Source organism: Scaptodrosophila lebanonensis, unplaced genomic scaffold, assembly GCF_003285725.1.
Source record: "Scaptodrosophila lebanonensis strain 11010-0011.00,11010-0021.00 unplaced genomic scaffold, SlebRS2 tig00000092-arrow-pilon, whole genome shotgun sequence".
Taxonomy (NCBI): Eukaryota; Metazoa; Arthropoda; class Insecta; order Diptera; family Drosophilidae; genus Scaptodrosophila; species Scaptodrosophila lebanonensis.
In genome coordinates this window covers 313,116-334,078 of record NW_022060566.1, presented here as the reverse complement: position 1 = coordinate 334,078, position 20,963 = coordinate 313,116, and the positions used below count along the sequence as shown (strand labels likewise).

Sequence of the window (20,963 nt, the reverse complement as noted above, 5' to 3'; positions counted from 1 at the left end):
GTACTCTGTTAACGGTTTCAATAAATTGTGAGTGGGAAGACTGCTCTTGTTAATTTTATTATTTAATTTATTTAAATTATTTTATTAGTTTTGCAAAACAGATAAATATATTCATAATTTTTTAAATAAATTTTAATTTTTAAATCGTATTTCTTCTTCATTTCCATAGGATTTTATATTCAAATTTTAAAGAAAGTGCCAAATAGCTGTACTGTGTTGAGAGTTTCAATAAATTGTGAGTGGGAAGACTGAAATTGAAATATTTAATTTTTTTAATTAATTAATTGGTTTTGCAAAACAGATACAAAGTATTCATTTTTTTTTTTTATTTTTAAAATCAAATTTAATGGTAATGTTTAGCTTTTAAAACAAATTTTTAATTGAATTTCTTAGGTCAGAGTGATTCCTAAAAAATGGAGCCTTTTATTTTTTACAAACCTTGAAGATGTAATCGAAATTAAAATGCTCCTTCAAGGGTCGCATTTATCCTTAAATGTATTATTTATTGTGACATGCTTAGTACTTATTAAATATTTCCACAAAAGAGCTTTTAAACTATGAAATGAACTGAAACGCCTACAAACGAGTACGTATGTATGTGGAAATAAAGCTCCAAAATCGAGTAGTTCGACTATTTGAACAGGAAGAGAGCACCACTCACAACAAACTGGGAGTTGGGGAGACGGCAGAAGGGGCTGGTCCTCGGTCCTCGACAATTTGAATGCGTGGCGCACAAAAGTATGGCATGAAAAACGGCAAATAATTAAACATTTGGCCGAGACGAGAGACTGGCAAAAAGGCCAACGCCAGCAAATTGGCAAACGAAATTGGCACTGCGAAGAGGTGGAGTCGGAGGCAGGCATTGACAGAGGCAGAGGCAGAGACAGATGCCGAGCTGGAGTTCGAGACGACGGGAGCGAAGAATGCAGAGGACCCCTGTCAATGGTTAGACCGCAGCTGCAAGCGCTGCTAATGAGTGGCGAGTGCCACTGCAGCAGTTTAAGGTTGCACGTCACACTAATTGAAACGACAGCAGCAGCAGTGGCGGCGGGAGCAGCTACAACAACAACAACAACAACAACAGGAAGGCGCCCCACTAAAAACAATGCGCAACACCTGAGCTGCAGTCAAATGCAAAGTGGCGAGTCGTGGCCGAGCCCGTCTGCTAATGCTCGTACTGCCCGCCATTTGATGAGCTCACAAAAGCAGCAGCAGCAAAAACAACAACAACAAAGAAAACAACACGAGTTGCTGCAACAGCCACAGCAACTACAAGTAGAGCTGCAGCACAAATGAAGCAGCAACAGCTGGCGCTGCCGCACGCAAAGTGTTTGCCAACAAAATGGCCGCACACTGAGACACACTCAGGCTAGTGATGGGCGCGTGACCAGAGTTGTCGTCCCATCAAAAGTATCCTAAATCAGCGAGTACATTTATGTAATTATGAACTGCTTCGACTCTCATAAGCGACAGAATTTTTTTCGGTTATTCCACTTCTATTTCATTTCCAATTTTCACAAATTAGAAGATATGAAAGGCAGACAATAAGGAGACACGACACTTATTCGATGTCTTGACATCTCAGCAGCTTACAATACTGCTACTAGAAGATAGAACTTCTGCTTCACATTCTTAGAAACAGTACGAATCTGAGAAAGCTCTCCAGTATTTCAAGAGAACAGGGACAAACATTCATTCTCCAGATGAACGCATTGTTGCTAACCAATTAAGCTCCAACAGGAGCTCTTCTTAAGATATTTAACATTTTCGTTGGATAGAAAGAAATGTCAGTATCGAATATTACTGAAATTATGTACAATGATACAACATATTTTGTTTTTCAGCAATTGCTTTATATTCTATTATAATTCTTTAATATAATTTTAATACCATTCCGTTTCCATTTATTTTACATATACATGTCTTTCAGATATTTGTATTTTACAAGGGTTTAACAATTCCCAGTACACTCACGATCCCATCTCTAAGACGACTTTAGGCGATAAAAATGTCAGTAGAATATGCCAAGTCTCCATTATTGGAGCTTTCCCATGAATCCAGCAATGGGAATCGGCCTTGAACTACGGACAACTGCCAAAAGGGATAATTTAGTGGATCAGATGAAATGCGTTTGATTATATAACTTATCTTCTTTCTTCTTTGCTTCCGACTTGATCAGCCAACAGGATAATTCGTTCTTTGTAATTAAATGTGATTTATTTATAAAGAAATGTTTTAATAGATAAGACCTAGAACTAAACCACACAGTTGCTCTCTCGCTATCAATATGATCGCTCGAGTTATCAATACTTTGATTTATTTGCTTGGCTAGATAAAATATAAATGGATAGATAAAAGACAACGCCATAGGCTTCGTTATTTGATGTTTTTTATTTTTTTAAATATGCTAAATAATTTAAAATTGCTTGCAGAAACTTTCAAGCACAGCGTTTGAGTCTCTTTAAGGCTTTAAAGGAAATGAATAAAATGCTGTTTTATTATTATTTTAGAAGCATTTATTTTCGCACTGTCAATGATTTGTCACAAATCTTCAAGTAAATTAATTAAAGCTTTAATAGGTGTGCTTGATAGTTGACATTGTTGTCATAGTTCTTGTGTTGTTGTTGCGGTTGTTGTTGCTGCAATTTATGCTGAGCCAGCTTATGTGGTTGGGCTTGTGGGCGAGTTAGCTCTTCAGTCCATTTTAGCATAAATAATATATCATGCAGAAATTAGCGTGTGCAGATTTTGGGTTTATGCCGCATGCCGCATGCCCCCGCCCAGACGCCCCATGCATGCCTCTGGCATATCAAGACACATGCACACACACACATACACACACACTTACATGCATGACTGATGGCTGTTGTTGTTGTTGTTGTTCTGCTGACACGTACAGCAGCTCGTCCTGATGATGGAGCCCACGACAAGTTTACGAGACGTTGACAAAGTTTGCGGTTTTCCCCACAAAACAAAAAAAAAAAAAAAACAGAGAGAAGCGACAAAAAATAATTCCGGTTAACCGCAACAATTTTTTTGGGTGTGCAAAAAAAAGGACGTCGACCGAAAAGGATACACATTATGAGCGACAACAACAAGTAGAAACTTCGTGAAGGGGAAACGGGAACGGGTTAGAAAATGTTTGAAAATTGCTGCAAGCATCCACCTCTTGTCCCCTATCCCTTGCTCGCTCGCTTCCTCCGCTCCTTCATGTCCTGCACTTCTAATGTAATCAACATCCTCCAGTTTTAATTGCATCAGGCGAGGCGTGGCGAGGCGAGGCGAGGCGAGGCAAGGCAAGGCGGCGCCTAATTCGATTGTAACGGTCAGTCGGGCAGCCGCTACCCTTAAGCAGCTACTGCCCCGACCCTGCCCCATTCCGATGTAAAGCTTAATGAGTCTTGAAGGTAATTGGCTGCTTTAATGGCCAGCCGAAGTCAACACTGACTTGGCTACCGGGCCACGAGTGCCTAGAGTGCTGACGCAGCTAATTATAAAATCAATGTATGCAATTGCATCCACTTTTGGCACAACACTGGGCGCCATTCGTACTCTGACAAATGCCACAAGAAGCTAATTAAATCGATTCAAAATCTCAAAGCTCGTCTCTGATGGACAACTAAGTAGTTGGAAAGTTTTAAGTGGACCGTGAAGAGGTATGTCTGTTGGAAACTGTTATCCTGCAGACTTGGTCCAAACAGAAGACTTACCACTCATACCAACAATTCACGACATCGTTCATAAAGCCAGAAAATGTCGAACATTGCTCTCAAAAAATGATAACCGATTGGTTATACTTAGCATTATTGGGAGATGTCCATATCGCCCATTTAAAACAAGACTTCAATGAAGTTGAGAAACAGTTATTAACTCAGATACCGCGACATTTGAAACCATTGTACTACACTACTGGATATAAGCTGGAAATTAAACTAGAATTTGGAAGCATCATAGTGTTAGTCTAATTTTTTGAGTTTACATGAAGTGTAACTTCTTTTAAAATAGTGACCAACAGTTGATTAATTTATTTTTATGCTTTAATAAGAATTTTTGAAACAGTTTAGGCAGCTCTTTATTTTATTTTCAATAGTAAGATATAATGATTTTATATCTTTACTCGATAGCTTATAACTTACAAAAGTAGCCTTAAAACTGTTGCATTAATGAACACTGGTTCATTTTGGCTTGCCAACACTGTCAGCTCTTGCAATTTCGAATTGAATTTGAATTTTTTCATGCAATCCGATATCGTTTAGTGTATAAGTGTAGATAATAATGGCGACTAGTGTGCATATGTAGGTGGCCCACAAGAGAGCAGTGCAAGAGTTGCCAGCGACAAGGACAATCTGACAGACACAACACATATTGCACAAGACACAAAACACAAGACAAAGCGCACTGGCACTAGGACTGGCTAACAGAAACTGAAACTGAAACAGAGAGACAGGCAGACAGACGGACAGACGAACAGACAGACAGACATGGGGACTGGGGAGCAGAGAGACATGCGGCAAGACAGCTCGATAGATGCTCGAAAACTTTTTCAATATGAAACCAGACAAACAGGCGTGCCCAGCGGGAGGTGGGCGGTGGGAGGAGGCGTGGCATAGCTTGGCGTATGCTTTGACAACGAGTAGACACATATTTATTTTCTTGTTCCATTTAAAAACTTTATTTATTGACGCTGATAGGAATCTAGTCATCTATCTGCGCATTTTAGACGCGCTTCCTTTGCGCTGCTTAGAAGAATGCTTTTGGGGCGAGGCTAAAGGGATGTGAGCCACACTCAGAAAAATTATTGTCACATATGACTCACGAATAATATTCGGCAAAGGACAGGAATTCCTTTTCAAATTTGTTTGAAACTAAGCAGAAAAGCTCACAAACAAACAGAAACATAGAGTGATTGAATCTATTCAATATCTAGAATTGAAAACCAAAAATATTTGTTGTATTTAGTTTAAAATCCATTAAGTTAAATAGCAAAACGAAAAACTGAAATCAAATTCAAATGCTTGCAAATTTATTTTAATTTCAAAGAAAACCTCGATTTCGAGCAAAAGCCCATCCAAATAGTTTTTGTATAAGAAAATTAAGACAGTGATTCTGACAATTCGAACAAGATAAAAATATCATAAAAAAGTATGTTTAAAGATAATATCGAAATTAAACTTGAAGTTCTAGCCATTGCCATTGGCAAACAAATGCATCGAAATTGTTTTGGTATATGAGAATGAAGATGGTGATTCCGATTTAAGGACCACTCTAACAAAATAAATTCATTTACAAAAGTTTCAAAAATATCATAAACAAGTAAAAAAGCTAAAGTCGGGTGTCCCGACTTTGAAATACTCTGTACATATGTTTACAATAATTATAAAAAATAAAAAAAAAAATAAATAAAAAAAAAATTGGATCGATTTTACCTCTCTCGGTATTCGAACTCACGTAAAGGGTGTATAATTGCACATTTACATAGCAATTGCGTCTGTGTGAGTGTATGTATGCCTATGCGCATCAATTCGTGTCTGTGTAAGCATTTTCGCAGTCAACCAAACAGCAACATCAACAACAGCCGCGGGCAGCGCTTGAGCAGCGCTGCAGCAGCGCTGCAGCAGCAAATATATTTATGGCTATAACTTCTTGGTAAATCGGTCTATCATAGTGAAACTTGGCATACGGACACATAATTACTAACTGGGGGTATTTGCAAAATTTTAGTTCGAAATTCCAAGAATTACGGGAGTTAGAGAAAATCGCATTTGCGGGGGAGAGGGGGGAGGGAGGGAAATTCCAAAATATACATTTTCTGCGTATTCACACAAGGCATCTTGGACTAAAATTTGGTGTGCCTAGGTTTTATAGTCTCCGAGATATAGGCGATTATACGAATTGAAAATCGGGAAAACCCCCATAGGGGGGAAGTGGGGGGGAAAATCAAAAAAATAAAACAAACTCGTATAGAATATACACATAACGCATCTTCGTGCAAAATTTGGTGTCTCTATCTCTTATAGTCTCTGAGATCCAGGTGTTCATACGGACGGACAGACGGACAGACGGACAGACAGACAGACAGGGCTAGATCGACTCGTCTTGTCACGCTGATCAATAATATATATACTTTGTGGGGTCTGCCACGCCTCCTTCTGCCTGTTACATTTTTCAGCTCCCGCAAACCTAATATACTCTTGTACATTTCATGTACAGAGTATAAAAATTTTAAAAAAGATTGTTTAAAATAATTTTAAAAAAAAGGACCATTCTACCAAGATAAAGTCATTTAGAAATACATATCATAAAAAAAGTATGTTTAAAAATAATATCGAAATTAAACTTTAAGTTCTAGCCATTGCCATTGGCAAACAAATGCATCGAAATTGTTTTGGTATATGAGAATGAAGATAGTGATTCCGATTTAAGGACCATTCTAACAAAATAAATTCATTTACAAAAATTTCAAAAATATCATAAAAAATTTTAAAAAAAGTGTGGTTAAAAATAATTTTTAAAAAAAGACCATTCTACCAAGATAAAGTCATTTAGAAATATCATAAAAATAGTATGTTTGAAAATAATATCGAAATTAAACTTGAAGTTCTAGCCATTGCCATTGGCAAACAAATGCATCGAAATTGTTTTGGTATATGAGAATGAAGATGGTGATTCCGATTTAAGGACCACTCTAACAAAATAAATTCATTTACAAAAATTTCAAAAATATCATAAAAAATGAAAAAAAAGTGTGGTTAAAAATAATATAAAAATTAAAAGTAAAGGATATTACACCACCGATAAATAAATCATTTTAAAAAAGTTCGTTTAAAAATAATATTGAAATTAAAAGTAACGGTTATTCCACTACCAATGGCGAATAAAATCCATCGATGGTGGTTTGGTATAAATAATTTTAAAAAAAAGTACGTTTAAAAATAATATTGAAATTAATTTGCTTGCCATTGCTATTACCCATGCTAAATCATAGTCCAACACACAAAATTGGCAATTAAAAAATATAAATAATAAAAAATAAACAAAATAAAAAAAAATTAAGAGAATTGAAGACCTGCTGCTTCCAGCACGGCCGAACGCCGAATGAGCAAATACTGTAGTTGTGGGTCCTTAAATAGATTTTTCAAAAAAAGTTCTGCCATCGATAACACTCCGATAACGATTAAAATTGTGACTCAGAATTGTTAGTGAATTACGATTGTTACTTTGTAAAACGGTTATGCATATGTACATACTTTTTTGTTCCAAGTAGGCCAATCAAATAGAAGAGCAGGAATTTTGTAAGATATGTATGCCCTTACCGTAAAGATGGGTGCATGGGTCAGTTAGGTACAAGTACAGCTGTTACGCCACGACAATCGGATAGATTGAAGTCGAGAAAAATAACCAAAACTTCGAAAGACATCATTAGGAATCCCACAATGTGAGTTCGTTCCTGCATAGACACTCGGTTCGAGTCATGGCGCAGCCATTACCCAACCCAAAATTACTGCAGTCTTACAATTCTGTAAGAGTGGTCACTATTTTATTAAAAATGTTTGTCTGTTCGCAACAAAAAACAAATTTAAAAAAATAAAATATTTGTAAATTGTAATTATTTTGATTGATTTTTTGGAAATGCTTGGTAGGTCTTTTGATTGATTTGATTATAAGATTTTTAATTAATTAATCGAACATAATGTTTCAAAATCTTGTAAGCATTTTAGCAATTTCATAAAATCGAATGTTAAAAAAGTGTAATGGAAGCGTTTTTAAGAATTGAGAGAAAATTTGATGTTTGCATATTTTTTACACGTAAATTATAATTATTTTGACTGACTATTAGAAATGATTGAAAGGTTTTTTTTTTGGGAATTAATTAATTAATCGAACAGAATGTTTAAAAATGTTAAAATCATAAAATTGCATTTTATAAAAGTGTAATGGAAGTGTTTTTAAGGATTGAGAGAAAATTTGATGTTTGTGTTTAGTTTAGAGTTGAATATTTTGTACTCCTAAATTGTAATTATTTTGAATGATTTTTAGCAATGCTTGTTGCCTTCGAAGTTCGAACACATGTTGGATGGCTGAGAAAATGAAATTTTGAAAACATATTGAAAAGAAATTGTGAGGTGGACTTTTTTTTGCGCTAAGTGCAGGGCAGGCGTTTTGTTTGCCTAAGTGCCTGTGAGCCTGCAATAAAATCAAGATACAAAGACAAACAGGCAGCCGGGCAGCCGGGCGGACGAGCGGACGGGCAGACATGCAGGCTGGTCGCTTTTGTAAAAGACAAACAAAATGCTTAGATAAATATTGGCCGAAATAGTGACCAGGCGGCATGAAGCTTGTTGCAGTTGCAGGCGTGTGAATATGTGTTGTTGCTATCATTACGACAATAACAACAACAAAAGCAAAAACAACAAAAACAACAACAACAACAGCGACATGAATAATAATAACAGTAACAGTCGATGTCCGAGTCTGTGGCTGATGCTGATGCTAAAGCTGTTCCCAGCTTCCCGCTCTCTGCCTCTCAGACCAAGCGCATTTATTGATGTCGCCAATAAAGTGAAAGAGAGCAGCCCCAAAGAGACAAATAAAGCAACAACAACAGCAACAACAACAATGACAACAACAAATAAATAAATGCACAGACGCCGCCGAACAGAGCAAATGTTTGCACGTTTTCCCACAAAAGCTTCACATGCAATGGACTGCAAAAACGTTGCTGGCTATGCCTGATGGGAGAGAGGTCGTCCGGAGAGAGAGGTGGAGAGAGGGCGATGGGGAGGGGGAGAGAGAGAGCCCATGAGAGGCTGAAGTGCAGACTCCAACAATTTCAGCGTTATAATCTAAAAATCTTGCCGCCGGGCGAACAAACAAACAAACAAACAAAGCCACAGCCATAGCCACAGAGCCGTTTTGGACTTTACGCCTCAGACAAAGGGCAAATGGGGCTCAAAAAATGGAGGAGGGAGGGAAAGAGAAAAGGAATAACAACAACAACAACAACAAAGCTGACAACGACAATGCAATTTTCATTACGCACTCAATATTAAAGCAAACTTTGGCAAACACACGCACACACACAGAGGCACGTACATGTCGCCACTTGGGGCTTTTTGTGGACGCCGGCGTCAGCAACGCCTACTACTGCCAAAAGGTAATAAAGCAAAAGTTTGGCTAAATACCTACCACATGAAGGCAAAGCCACAGCCAGAGCCAGAGCCAGAGCTAAAGGCAGAGCCATGGAGGCTCAGTTCCATTCACTGAATGACGTTGCAGCGCTTCCATCATCATGACGATGATGACGATGATGATGCTGTGCTGAGCTGAGCTGACAAAGGAAGCGGAAATGAGTGTCGTGTGTCGTTTGGCAACAATAGACGACAACAACAACAACAACGATGGCGATGGCGATGGCGACGCCCTCCAATGAGACGCACAAAAATAATTAGGCGTGTAATAGTCATCGATTGACTTTAAGTTAATTGAACGCCACGACAGCGATTAAAAGCGAAAGAGTAACGCAGCTATATTGTCATTATCTTTAGTCGAGATTCCTTTTATAAGAGGACAGCTATTATTTCTTAAAATAAAAAAAAAAAACAGCAGACACGCGAACAGCAGGAAGTGCAATTTTTGGTCTTCTATAAATGAGCAGAATACTTGTAATTAGAAATGCAGTTATATACTTAGAATATAATCGTTTGTATAAAGAACTTCAACTAAGCTCTCTGGGTTTTAATTCCAATGATTAGTGTTTAGTTAATGATTAATTAATAATTTTAAATCAATGTTGCAAAAGGAAAAACTCCTTATCTATGATCTGTCTTTTATTAATTTTAACATCACGTTCATGTTTTTTGATTTGATAACTTTTTGTACATTATTAGAGTACAACTAATTCTGTTTTTACACGGCTGATTGGTTCTAGAGACAACCGTGTAAAAAAAGAAATTGATCATATGCAAAAATAGGTGATTGGTTCCTTATCTCTAAAGAAATATATATGCAATTTTTAATTTTCAAAATGTGTTAAATCAAAATCGTGTAAAAAAGACCGTGTAAAAACAGAACTAGGTATATTATTATTTGCTGGCAATTCTTCTATTCCACAAAATAAATAATAAATACAAATATCCCACAAATAATAAATAAAAAATAAATGAGCTGCTCTTCTACACAGTTTTCTAGTTGGCTCTGGGCCTGAAAACTGCGTTTGGTGTCTGTAGTATATGAAGCATTAGGATTGCATTAAATCGGTCCTGAAGCACTACACCTAATTCTGTTTTTACACGGTTTTGATTTAACACGGTTTAATTAAAAATTTTATATATGCTTGGTTAACTTTATTCCATTTAGCAGGTTTTAAAATAACACGAATCTACCGTGTAAAAACAGAATTAGTTGTATTTACTTTTTTAATACTCTTCCCTCTTGGGTCATCTAAGCTTTTCTGTGCTTTGTAGACCAACGAGGAATTATTTTTCATTTATCAACAACTGACTGTCAAGCATCACAATCTATTGAGCTTAGATTTTAATGACCTCTCAACAGAAGTCTCTCTATTTTTCTCTTTCCCTCTCTCTCTCTCTCTCTCTCTCTTCCTCTCTACTGTATAACAACAGTTCTTCATAATCTCCGGGGCAATCTTTATTAATTGAGGCATAAGTTTCCGGCCTAGCAAATAAAATCCTGGAATGTCTTCAAAGCGCCTTTCGACATTGCTCTCCTTTTTTAGACAATTTATTTTTATTTTTTACCCTAAATTCAAAACGTATTGGACATATTCTTCTATATCGGCTATATTTAACAATTCTAAATGAATCAAATAAATAAAACAGAAATTTGTTCAATATGTAAATCATTTTTAAGAACACTATAATTGTTTTAGAAAAATGTTAGCAAAGCAGTTTCAAAAGCATTCAATGAGGGCTTGTGTTGATGTTTTAATATTTGTTATTATCTCGTATTCGTGTATTAAATATAAGCAAAATAATCGGAAGATTTATTGAACCTTAGACTTAGTTTGAATGGTAGCTGCATATCTAACCTAAGAATTAAATACATGATACAACATTCAAGTTAAGAAGGAAAGCACCAAAAAGTATACGCATGAAATTTTTATAATTTGTATAAATTGAATCAATGAATTACGAGTATAAGTAGCACAAATTATCATTAAAAATCGTTAGATAGCATCAGTGTATATGTGCTCCTTAATCCTTGACTCATTGCTTGGTGGGTGGGGAGGTATGGGGGGCATGCGGTCTGATTTGCAGCATTCTTGTCTGGTTTTCAGGTGAAATTTGGCAAACTTTGGCGGGCCACTGTTCTCCATATCAAGTCAAGTGCAAGCTTTAAATGTGAAAGTTGTTGAGTTGCTGGAAAGGGGCCAGAAGCTAAAAGCCGTAAGCCATGAACTGTGAGCTGTAAATGAGGCCCCCTGCCCAGCTTCCCGGCTGCCAAACCCAATCGAGTCCGAGTGCGAGCTCAAGTATCTTAAAGGCCCATATCGAATAACAATACATATGTATATTGTTGATATATGTATGTAAGCATGGAATAATATTTCTATATATTTATGTGATGAGAAAGCCAATAATTATCAGGCCCACGCATTCAGACACAAGCGATTACGGGTAAAAAGCCAATTATGCGCGGCTTAAACAAAACAAAACAAACAGTCAAGTCAACAGCTGCAAAATATTGAATATATCTGAGGCGGAGCTTACAGGTGCAGCCCCGACATCGACTGACAGCTTTAATGAAGACATCGCAGTCCAAATTGATGATTTTTCATTAGCTCTGGCAGGCGGACGATGCTCGTAACGCCACACAGCTATAGATGCTATATAATCCATGCCTATAGCCGACGCCAAACCAAACATTGGCGCTGCCGACAGTGTCTTTATCGAAAGTACAGTCCGCCCTAGACAAAAAGAAGGGAAGAAATAAACAAACAAACACCGTTTTCATATCGATCGGCAACTTAAAACTCAGATTTTTAGTGCAAGTTTGTCTGTCTGAACGCTTTGATCTCGACAAACAAACTGAGCCGGAGCTGTCAAACTTTTTGTGCGCTTTCTTTTAGCGTTTTTACACTTCAAGTTTATTTGAAAGCTTATAAAATACTTTTCATACATCATCAAAATCTTCAAAAATGGAGTCACTAACTTTTCTGACAATTTCTTTTACCATCCTTCACTATATAGGAAATATTCTCTGGGATACACTAAACATATTTTAGAGCCAATATATTGTATGATTTCCTAAACATTTAGAGGTTTACTTCATGACTATTGCGTCAAAAGAAATAGAAGAATCGACACCAACATTATTTTTTTCATTTCAATAAAAAAATAGAAAACCTGAATATTTTAGAAAAAACGTTTTACACAAGCTTGACTGTACATGATAGCATGTATCGATAGGAATCGAATGCGTATTATAAAAAGTCAACATATCTTGGGCACGACTGGACCGGGAACTGTTGTTGTTTTTGTTGTTGTTATTGCTGTTGGACTTACTTAGTTGCTTGCGCCGGTCGCCTGCGTGTGTGTGGTCGTAGATGTTGCTGAAGCGACTTTATGGCTGGCTGGCAAACAAACAAATGCAGGGATCTTAAAAGGCGGCTAGAAAGGCAGGCTAACTGAGGAGTTGTGAGGCGGGCAATAAAACTAAATGCTGATATGGCTAAATCGAGTGCAAAATATGGACACAATTTGAGGCGCACAAAATGTTGCAGTCAGCAGCGGTGGCAACAGCAGCAGCAACAACAACCACCTGCGAACAAATGTTGCCGAGCGAACACTGCGCATCTCATGTTGCCAACACACAAGAGGGTGAGAGTTGCCTGCACTCTCGCTCTCTCATGTTGTAAATGTTGGTTTGATGTTGCTGGAGAGCGATTTGCGTGGTGAGTTCGATATGTGGATGCTGTGCTGGCAGCATGCTGTGTCTGCAACATGTTCGTTTGTTGCTTGTGCAAGCCGGCTGTTGAGATTTCTTACCAACAACAAAAAGCAAAATATGAAGAAGAAATCAAAAATTTGGCAAAATAAAACGTAGTTTTCGACAAAAAGCTGCACTGATCGAGTAATTTATAATGTTAATTTTATTTATTTAAGCAGATTTGCACAGTTTTTCCTGCATTTATTGAAATGAACTGCCAAGTAAAATTATAAATAAATTTTCCAACAACTTTCGCTGAAAATATTTAAAAACAATTTTGAGTAAAAAACCTACTTATTGAACAAGATTTAAATATTGATATAATTCTTTAAATGTTATTCATTATTGGAGAAAAGTGACGCACAATTTTTCGAAATCCTAAAAAGAAAGAAACCACACTAAAGATATGGTTTTGGGAAAACATTTCCCGATTCCGATGTTGCTTGCGGCGGTATCGAAGACTTCGAGACGCGAGCGTTTGCTCGCTCGCTCGGGCCAGCCACTGGCATGATTGCTGTTCATTCGCTCAGCTTCGGTTCTCGCGTTCGGTCGCTTCGTCGGTTCGTCGCTGGCTAACGACGCGCATTGGTTGGTCAATATTCACAGTCGTGTGTGAACTCGCAGCACGGAAAGACGCAGCAGCGAAGAGGCGCGCGCAATTTACGAATAGAGTGGGAAGAAGGAACGCCTGCGCCTGCGCAAATCGCTTGACACTGGTGCTTAGTGGACGCCTAACAATTGGTAGGCTCAGGAATATTTCTTTCGTGTTCTCGTTTCATTATCGTGAAATATAAAGATCAATCGACTGTTTTGAAAATTGTGAGAAACCTTGTAAGAAGTGCTTCGGGTGTACAATTTTTTTTTCCATTTTTTTTGTTACTGTTTTTTCGTTGCTGAAATGTGCATCATGAAACTGTTATATGTTGTGGCGATATTGCTCCTTTTTGCGGTATGCACTGCATTGGGCAAACCCAATGATATGTACTTGAAAATGCTGTCCAGACAGTCCACCGCTGAGGATCCTTGCTATGACGAGGACAAGCCGCGTAGCTGCATTCCCGATTTTGTGAATGCCGCCTACGATGCCCCCGTCGTGGCGAGCAGCACTTGTGGTGCGAGGCAGCCGCAACGCTACTGTGAGTTCCAGGACGCTCGAGGTGCCGGCTCCGAAATGAGCTGTCAGTTCTGTGACAGCTCCAATCCGCAGAGAAGCTTCCCGGCCAGCGCCCTCACCGATCTGAACAACTCAAATAATGTCACCTGCTGGCGTTCCGCTCCAATCGTGAGCAATGCGGCGCCCAGCACCGGAGACAATGTGACCCTCACCCTGTCCCTGGGCAAGAAATACGAGCTGACCTATGTGAATCTGCAATTCTGCCCGAAGGCCCCCAAGCCCGACTCTCTGGCCATTTACAAGAGCTCCGACTATGGCCAGACCTGGCAGCCCTATCAGTACTACAGCTCCCAGTGTAGACGCGTCTTCAAGCGACCCAATCGTCTAACCATCAGCAAGCATAACGAGCAGGAGGCTCGCTGCAGCGATACCCATCGTCATGGCAACGACGCGTTGGGCGGCAGTTCCGGTCGCATTGCCTTCAGCACCTTGGATGGTCGCCCATCGGCCAGGGATCTCGACTCGTCGTTCTCCCTGCAGGACTGGGTGACTGCCACGGACATTAAGGTGGTCTTCCATCGCCTGCAATCGCCCATTACCATCGATGCGGCCGCTCATGCCGCAGATGTCAAGAGCGGCAAATACAGCGTCCAGTTGTTGGGCAACAACATCGAGCAACCACAGTCGGCATCGGCATCGGCATCTGGGTTGGAATTGGGGTCAAGGCAAGCACAAGGACAAGGACAAGGGCAACCAGCAATGGAACAGATATCGGGTCAACACTATGCCGTCTCGGATTTCTCGGTGGGCGGACGCTGCAAGTGCAATGGACATGCGTCCAAATGTGTGCCCGATGCCAACGGCATACTGAGCTGCGAGTGTCGCCACAATACTGCCGGACGTGACTGTGAACGCTGCCGGCCCTTCTACTTCGATCGGCCCTGGAGACGTGCAACGGCACACGACGCCAATGAATGCAAAAGTGAGTACCAAAGAGAAGGGTGGGGGGTTTCGATTTGAAGGCACCATTCGCCAACATGAAATTGGTGTGAAATATTTAAACAATTTGTTGAATAACTTGTGACCCTTTTTTGCTGGAAGTTGCATTTTCAAAACTATTGCAATTATTGTGGAAGACTAGAAGTTCTAGTTCTTTGGGATTTTAGCTCGATTAAAATTAAATCTTTTGACTGCCCACGACTCAATCGACAACAAATTTTTATTTTTTTATAATTGTGTGTGTTTGTTTTTTTGTGAAGAAATTGCATTCCTAAAACTATTGCTTAGTAATATGCAATTATTGTGGAAGCCTATAACTTATTTGGGATCTTAGCTCGCTTTAAAATCAATTTTAAATCTTTTGACTGCCCACGACACAGTCGATTTGAAGAAATGCTTTAACAAATTTTTATTTTTTAATAATTGTGAGTGTGTTTTTTTTTTTGCAAGAAATTGCATTCAGAAAACTATTGCCTAGAACTTCTTTGGGATTTCAGAAAACTGGCTACAAAATAAATGTAAATTCTTTTGACTGCCCATGATTTAATTGATTTGTCATGAAGAGCAAACTTAAATGTGTTAAAAAATGTTTATTTTTTACTAATAGTGTTTTTTTCGCAAGAAATTCCATGCAGAACACTATTGCTCAGCAATGTACAATTATTTCTAAAGCCTAGGTCTTATTTGGGATTTTAAGAAGCTGACCAGAAAAGAAATTTAATAATTCAATCGATTTGAAGAGCAAAATGAAATTGGTGTGAAATGTTTACAATATTTTTATGGACTCCTACAAATGAGACTCTTAATTCGAATAATTTTTATTTTTTTTATGGTTGAAGCCTAGTGTTTATTTGGAATTTTAAGAAGCTGCCTAAAAAGTAAATTTAAAATCCTTTGACTGCCCATGACTCAATTGATTTGGCATGAAGAACAAAGTGAAATTTTTAATGAACTTTTACAAATAAAACTAATTTTAATTCAAGTAATTTTATGTTTTTTTTTTGTTTTTTTTTTTTGCAAGAAATCACATTTACAAAACTATTGAAATTATTGTGGAAGTCTAGAGCTTATTTGGGATTTTAAGAAGCTGGCTTAACAATAAATTCAAACTCTATACTAAGAGGAAAATGAAATTCGTGTGAAATGTTTACAAATTTTTTAACGAACTTTTACAAATGAGACTTCTTAATTCGAATTTTTTTCAAATAATTGCATTCTCAAAGCTATTGCAATTATTGTTGAAGTCTGAAGCTTATTTGGGATTTTCAGAAGCTGGCCAAAAAATAAATGTAAACTCTTCTGACAGCCAATGACTCAATCGTGTGGCGGCGCGTGTGTTTAGTTTTCGTCTTAAAAGTGCCTGAGCCCGTTTTTAGACGGGGGTTGTATTCCTCCCCTTTTTGGGGGTGGAATCTGGCTGCTCTTTTCAGCCATCGGCTCGGACTCCTCGGCTCTTCATAATAATGTTTGTGCTGCGGATTTGGCTTAGCCATAATTGAACAACTTTGGACACGTGTAGAGCATTGGCGTGGGTGTATACTTATGGAATGGCTCAGGAGGGAGGGGAAGGGAAGGCAACACACGTGAAATTGAAACCGTTTTCAATCAATTTGCAACTCTTAAGCTCGTTGCAAGCGCCGTGTGTCGCACCCCCTTTTTCTAACCCACTCCCACTCCTCCAAAAACGATTTCATTTTGACATTTGAAAACGAAACTCTGCATTTGCTCGGCCCTTCTTACTGTTTGTTCAACTTGCCGACTGACTAATAAACAAACAAATAAACATTCAAAGAGCAATCTGCTCGCTCAGCCAGTTAAATGCAATCCTACCTACTTATAGAGCATTTCGTAGTACCCCGCGTATGTACGAGTACTTGTTAGGGGTGGCAACTCTGCAAATCCGTCTCTTAACATTTTGCAGCTACACAAGTCAGTTCATTAGGCCTCAATTTTTGTATTTATGTTGGCATTAGCATCGTTTCCTTATGACTGCTATTAATATAGTCGATGGCAAATGATTAAAATTTAAATTTAAAACGCCAGCTACCTTGACTATGAAAGCAACTCTCTCGAGCAAGTGAGAGGATTTTCTCTACATTATTTCGCCATTCACACTTTTTTCCATTGTCTCTGTATTAGTAATACTTTAATAGTTATCCCTACATAACACAAAGAAACTCTACTGTTTCTAATTATGCTTTTCCCTCATTTGCGGGTTGAATTTCTCATATTTATGACATCAAATGAGTCATGAAAAATATATTGAATAGATTATATATTCGCTGAAAAGGGAAGGGCTCAGTAGGAGTAAAGTAAAAGACAATAGTCGCGGACCGCCGTGCGTCTGTTCGCTTTAGAGTTTTATTGGAGACTGACACTTTTGCTATACATATTCTTTATGCTTACATTCGTATGCAACAGTGACAGATAACTTGTAGATAACATAAGATTATTATCTGCTTATATTAACATGCGTGCATTGGTACTTATGTTTGTATTGATTTTCAACACCCTTCCTCAATGCAAACATGTTTTACAAAAATTTTCAAATCAAATTTAACAGCTTTGTAAAATGAACATGCTTCGCTTTAGGGAGATTTTTCGTTAAAATATCAGCTATCATTTCATTGGTTGATGTATACTGTAAAACAATTTGTTCTTCGTTTACAACCTGTCTTGCAAAATGATATCTAATATCAATATGCTTTGTTCTTTCATGGTGTACAGGATTCTTAGCTAATTGTTGAGCACTTAAATTATCGCCATGAAGAATAGTTGGAGTACTCGAGTCACCGCAGCCAATCTCCACTATAAGACGCCGTAGGTATATGGCCTCCTTACACGCAGTTGAAAGAGCCATATACTCCGCCTCCGTGCTGCTAAGTGCCACGCTGCGTTGCTTTTCAGATCGCCAGGATATGGGTCCTCCAGCCAAGTAGTATACATAGCCAGTATACGACTTGCGATCGATGCGGTCGCCACCCCAGTCTGCATCCACATAGCCGGTAAGGGGTTGTCCACACTCTTTGTAGTGCAACTTCAGGTCCACAGTTGACGCCAGGTATCGAAGCACATGTTTTACACCCACTAGGTGCTCTGCATGCGGATCTTGATTCCGTTGAGCTAACTTGGCAACGGAATGCAATATGTCTGGCCTTGTTGTAAGCGCCAGCCACATTAACTCGCCAATTGAAGACTGGTAGGATGCAATGTCAACCTTTTGACAATGCTCGCTGGTACATATCACTTGGAAACCAGCATCCAGTGGGGTCGCTGTAGGTCTACAGGTCTCGCATCCATGTTCACGCAATATGTCTTTGATGTATTGCGAATTGCTTAGCGAAATTTCGCCAAGCTCACCGTCGCGCTGCACTTCCATGCCAAGGAACAAATGCAGCTCTCCCTTGTCAACACATTCAAACGATGTTGTAATGGCTGACTTGATGTTGGCCAAGTCCTCTTTTGATCGGCATGCTATAATTATATCATCAACATAAACAAGGATTAATGATAAGTCACCTCTTCCGTTCCTTTTGTAAAGACACGGTTCATTTTCACATGCTACAAAATCTATGCCTTGTAGTACACAATCGAGCTTGGAGTTCCACTCGCGCCCCGACTGCTTCAATCCATATATTGCCTTTTTAAGCAATAAAGCCTTACTTGGATTATTGGGATCTGTGTATCCCTGTGGCTGCTTCATATAAACAGTTTCATGCAGGTCGCTATTCAAATAGGCGGTACACACATCTATCTGGTGAAGGTACAGCTTCAATTCCGCTGCTAACGCCAAAATAAACCGCACGGTTTCCAATCTGCAAACGGGTGAGAACGTCTCTACATAGTTCACGCCATACTTCTGGGAGCACCCTTTAGCAACGAGTCGTGCCTTGAAACGTTCGACTTTTCCATCAGAGTCACGTTTCAGGCTGTATACCCACTTGCAACCAACTGCTCGCTGATCTTTTGGTAAATCAGCCATCTGCCAGGTTTCGTTTGATTGTAGTGCCTGATATTCCTTTTGCATCGCCTCTTGCCAGAATACTGCATGTGTGCTACCAACGGCCTGATCATAGGATGTCGGAACCATTACGTCACTAGCAACCAATGCTCCAAGCACATTGTATTGCTTTCTTGGACGACCAGGTTTACCATTTCGAACAATTTTAGGCCGGCCTGGCCCAATCTTCACAGTATCCTCGTCAGAGTCTTCTTTTTCGACTGCACTCTCATATGCGTTGGAGCTGCTGTCGTCAGAACTGTGCTCACTGTCATCGTCGTCGATGCTTCTGTCACCATCCGTGTGAGTGACATGCTCTTGAACCTCGCATGCAGGAAAATCTACCGTAACGGTATCTTCATTGGTATGACCACCACAACGCTCATCAAATAGAATGTCTCGTTTTTCGACAATCGTCCTCGTCTCTGGGTCGTATAACCGATAGCCTTTGGCTGCTACCGAATACCCAACCATACGGTACTCATGCCCTTTGGGTTTGAATTTGCCTTTACGGGGACCCTTTGCAAGTGCAACTGCAATGGAACCAAAAACTTTTAGATGGCTAACACAGGGTTTCTTACCTGTCCACGCTTCCATTGGAGTCAGGTTGTTCAGTGCACTGGTAGGTGATCTGTTTCTTATGTATACTGCTGTGTTGACTGCTTCGGCCCACAAAGACTCGCCTAGGCCCGACTGCACCAATAAGCATCTGGACATCTCCGTTAATGTCCGGTTTGCTCTTTCCGCCACGCCGTTCTGCTGCGGAGTATAAGCCACGGTCAATTGCCTTGCAATACCATGGTGTTTCAGGAAACCGTTGAATGTTGTGTTGACAAACTCGCCTCCATTGTCGGTTCGAATACATTTGAGCTTTTTATCTGTTTGCCGTTCAACCAAGTTTTTAAATTCGACGAACTTACTGAACACTTCATCTTTCTTCCGCAAAAAATAAACAAATATACGCCTGGACTTGTCATCGATGAAGGTCAGAAAGTATTTGGATCCAGCAAGTGACTTCGTGTCGAATGGGCCGCATACATCAGCATGAACCAGTTCCAACAGCTCTTCGGCACGGTTAGTGCTTACCTTTGGGAATGGCTGTACATGTATTTTGCTTAGCATACACGTTTTGCAATTCAAGTTGTCTGGGAAAAAAACCTTTCCAATACCACGCACTAGCTCTTTGCTGATCACTTCCTTCAGACTGGTAAAATTTAAATGGCCATAACGCTTATGCCACAATGTACCATCTGATTCAGTTGCGGAATAACACCTATTTTGTTTGCCTTGAAACATATAAAGGTTCCCAACTTTATTCGCTTTCAGTATACACTCGCCGTTTTGTATAACTTTAGCAAAATGTGGCCCAAAATGTATAACATTGTTCTTTTGCACTGACCGGCTGACGGACATAAAGTTGCCATTCATTTTCGGTACATACAGTACATCTGACAACACCAAGGTACAAAGTTCTGTCTGTAACTTCACCTCTCCTCTGCCTTCGGCCTTCAGGAAACCAGCGTCAGCTAAACCGATCATTTCAGTGTGCGCAATAAATTTTGAAAATAACGTCTTATCGCAACACATATGGCTTGTTGCTCCGCTGTCCAGACACCACATGTTGTTCTCTATCTTTCCAACGTCCAACGCATTTAACAAGCTGCTCTGCTTTTCCATCTCTTTCTTTGTCGATTGCTTTTTCCCTTCACCGCGAATTTTCTCACGCTTGCACTGTGCCTTGTAGTGCCCTTTTTCGCCGCAGTTGTAGCAAACGACGATTTTTGAATTCCTTTTTGAATTCGCTTTGGAATGCGCGACGATCTGCTGCGTAGCTATAAATGCTCTTGCATTCTCGCTCTCTCCATCTGCATTGCCTCTGCGCTCTCCCTCTTCCATCAGCTT

At 39.2% G+C, this 20,963-nt stretch overlaps 1 protein-coding gene across 1 annotated transcript in view; it reads left to right on the top strand.

Annotated features, from left to right (window-relative positions):
- The first annotated feature begins 13,654 nt into the window (after positions 1-13,654).
- The window catches only part of LOC115627231 (netrin-A), an 83,477-nt gene continuing 76,168 nt past the window's right edge, over positions 13,655-20,963 (top strand). Inside the window, exon 1 of the mRNA XM_030522854.1 lies at positions 13,655-15,044. Within this exon, the coding sequence (XP_030378714.1) occupies positions 13,847-15,044 (1,198 nt within the window). The 5' untranslated portion in view covers positions 13,655-13,846. The remainder of the gene's footprint in view (positions 15,045-20,963) is intronic.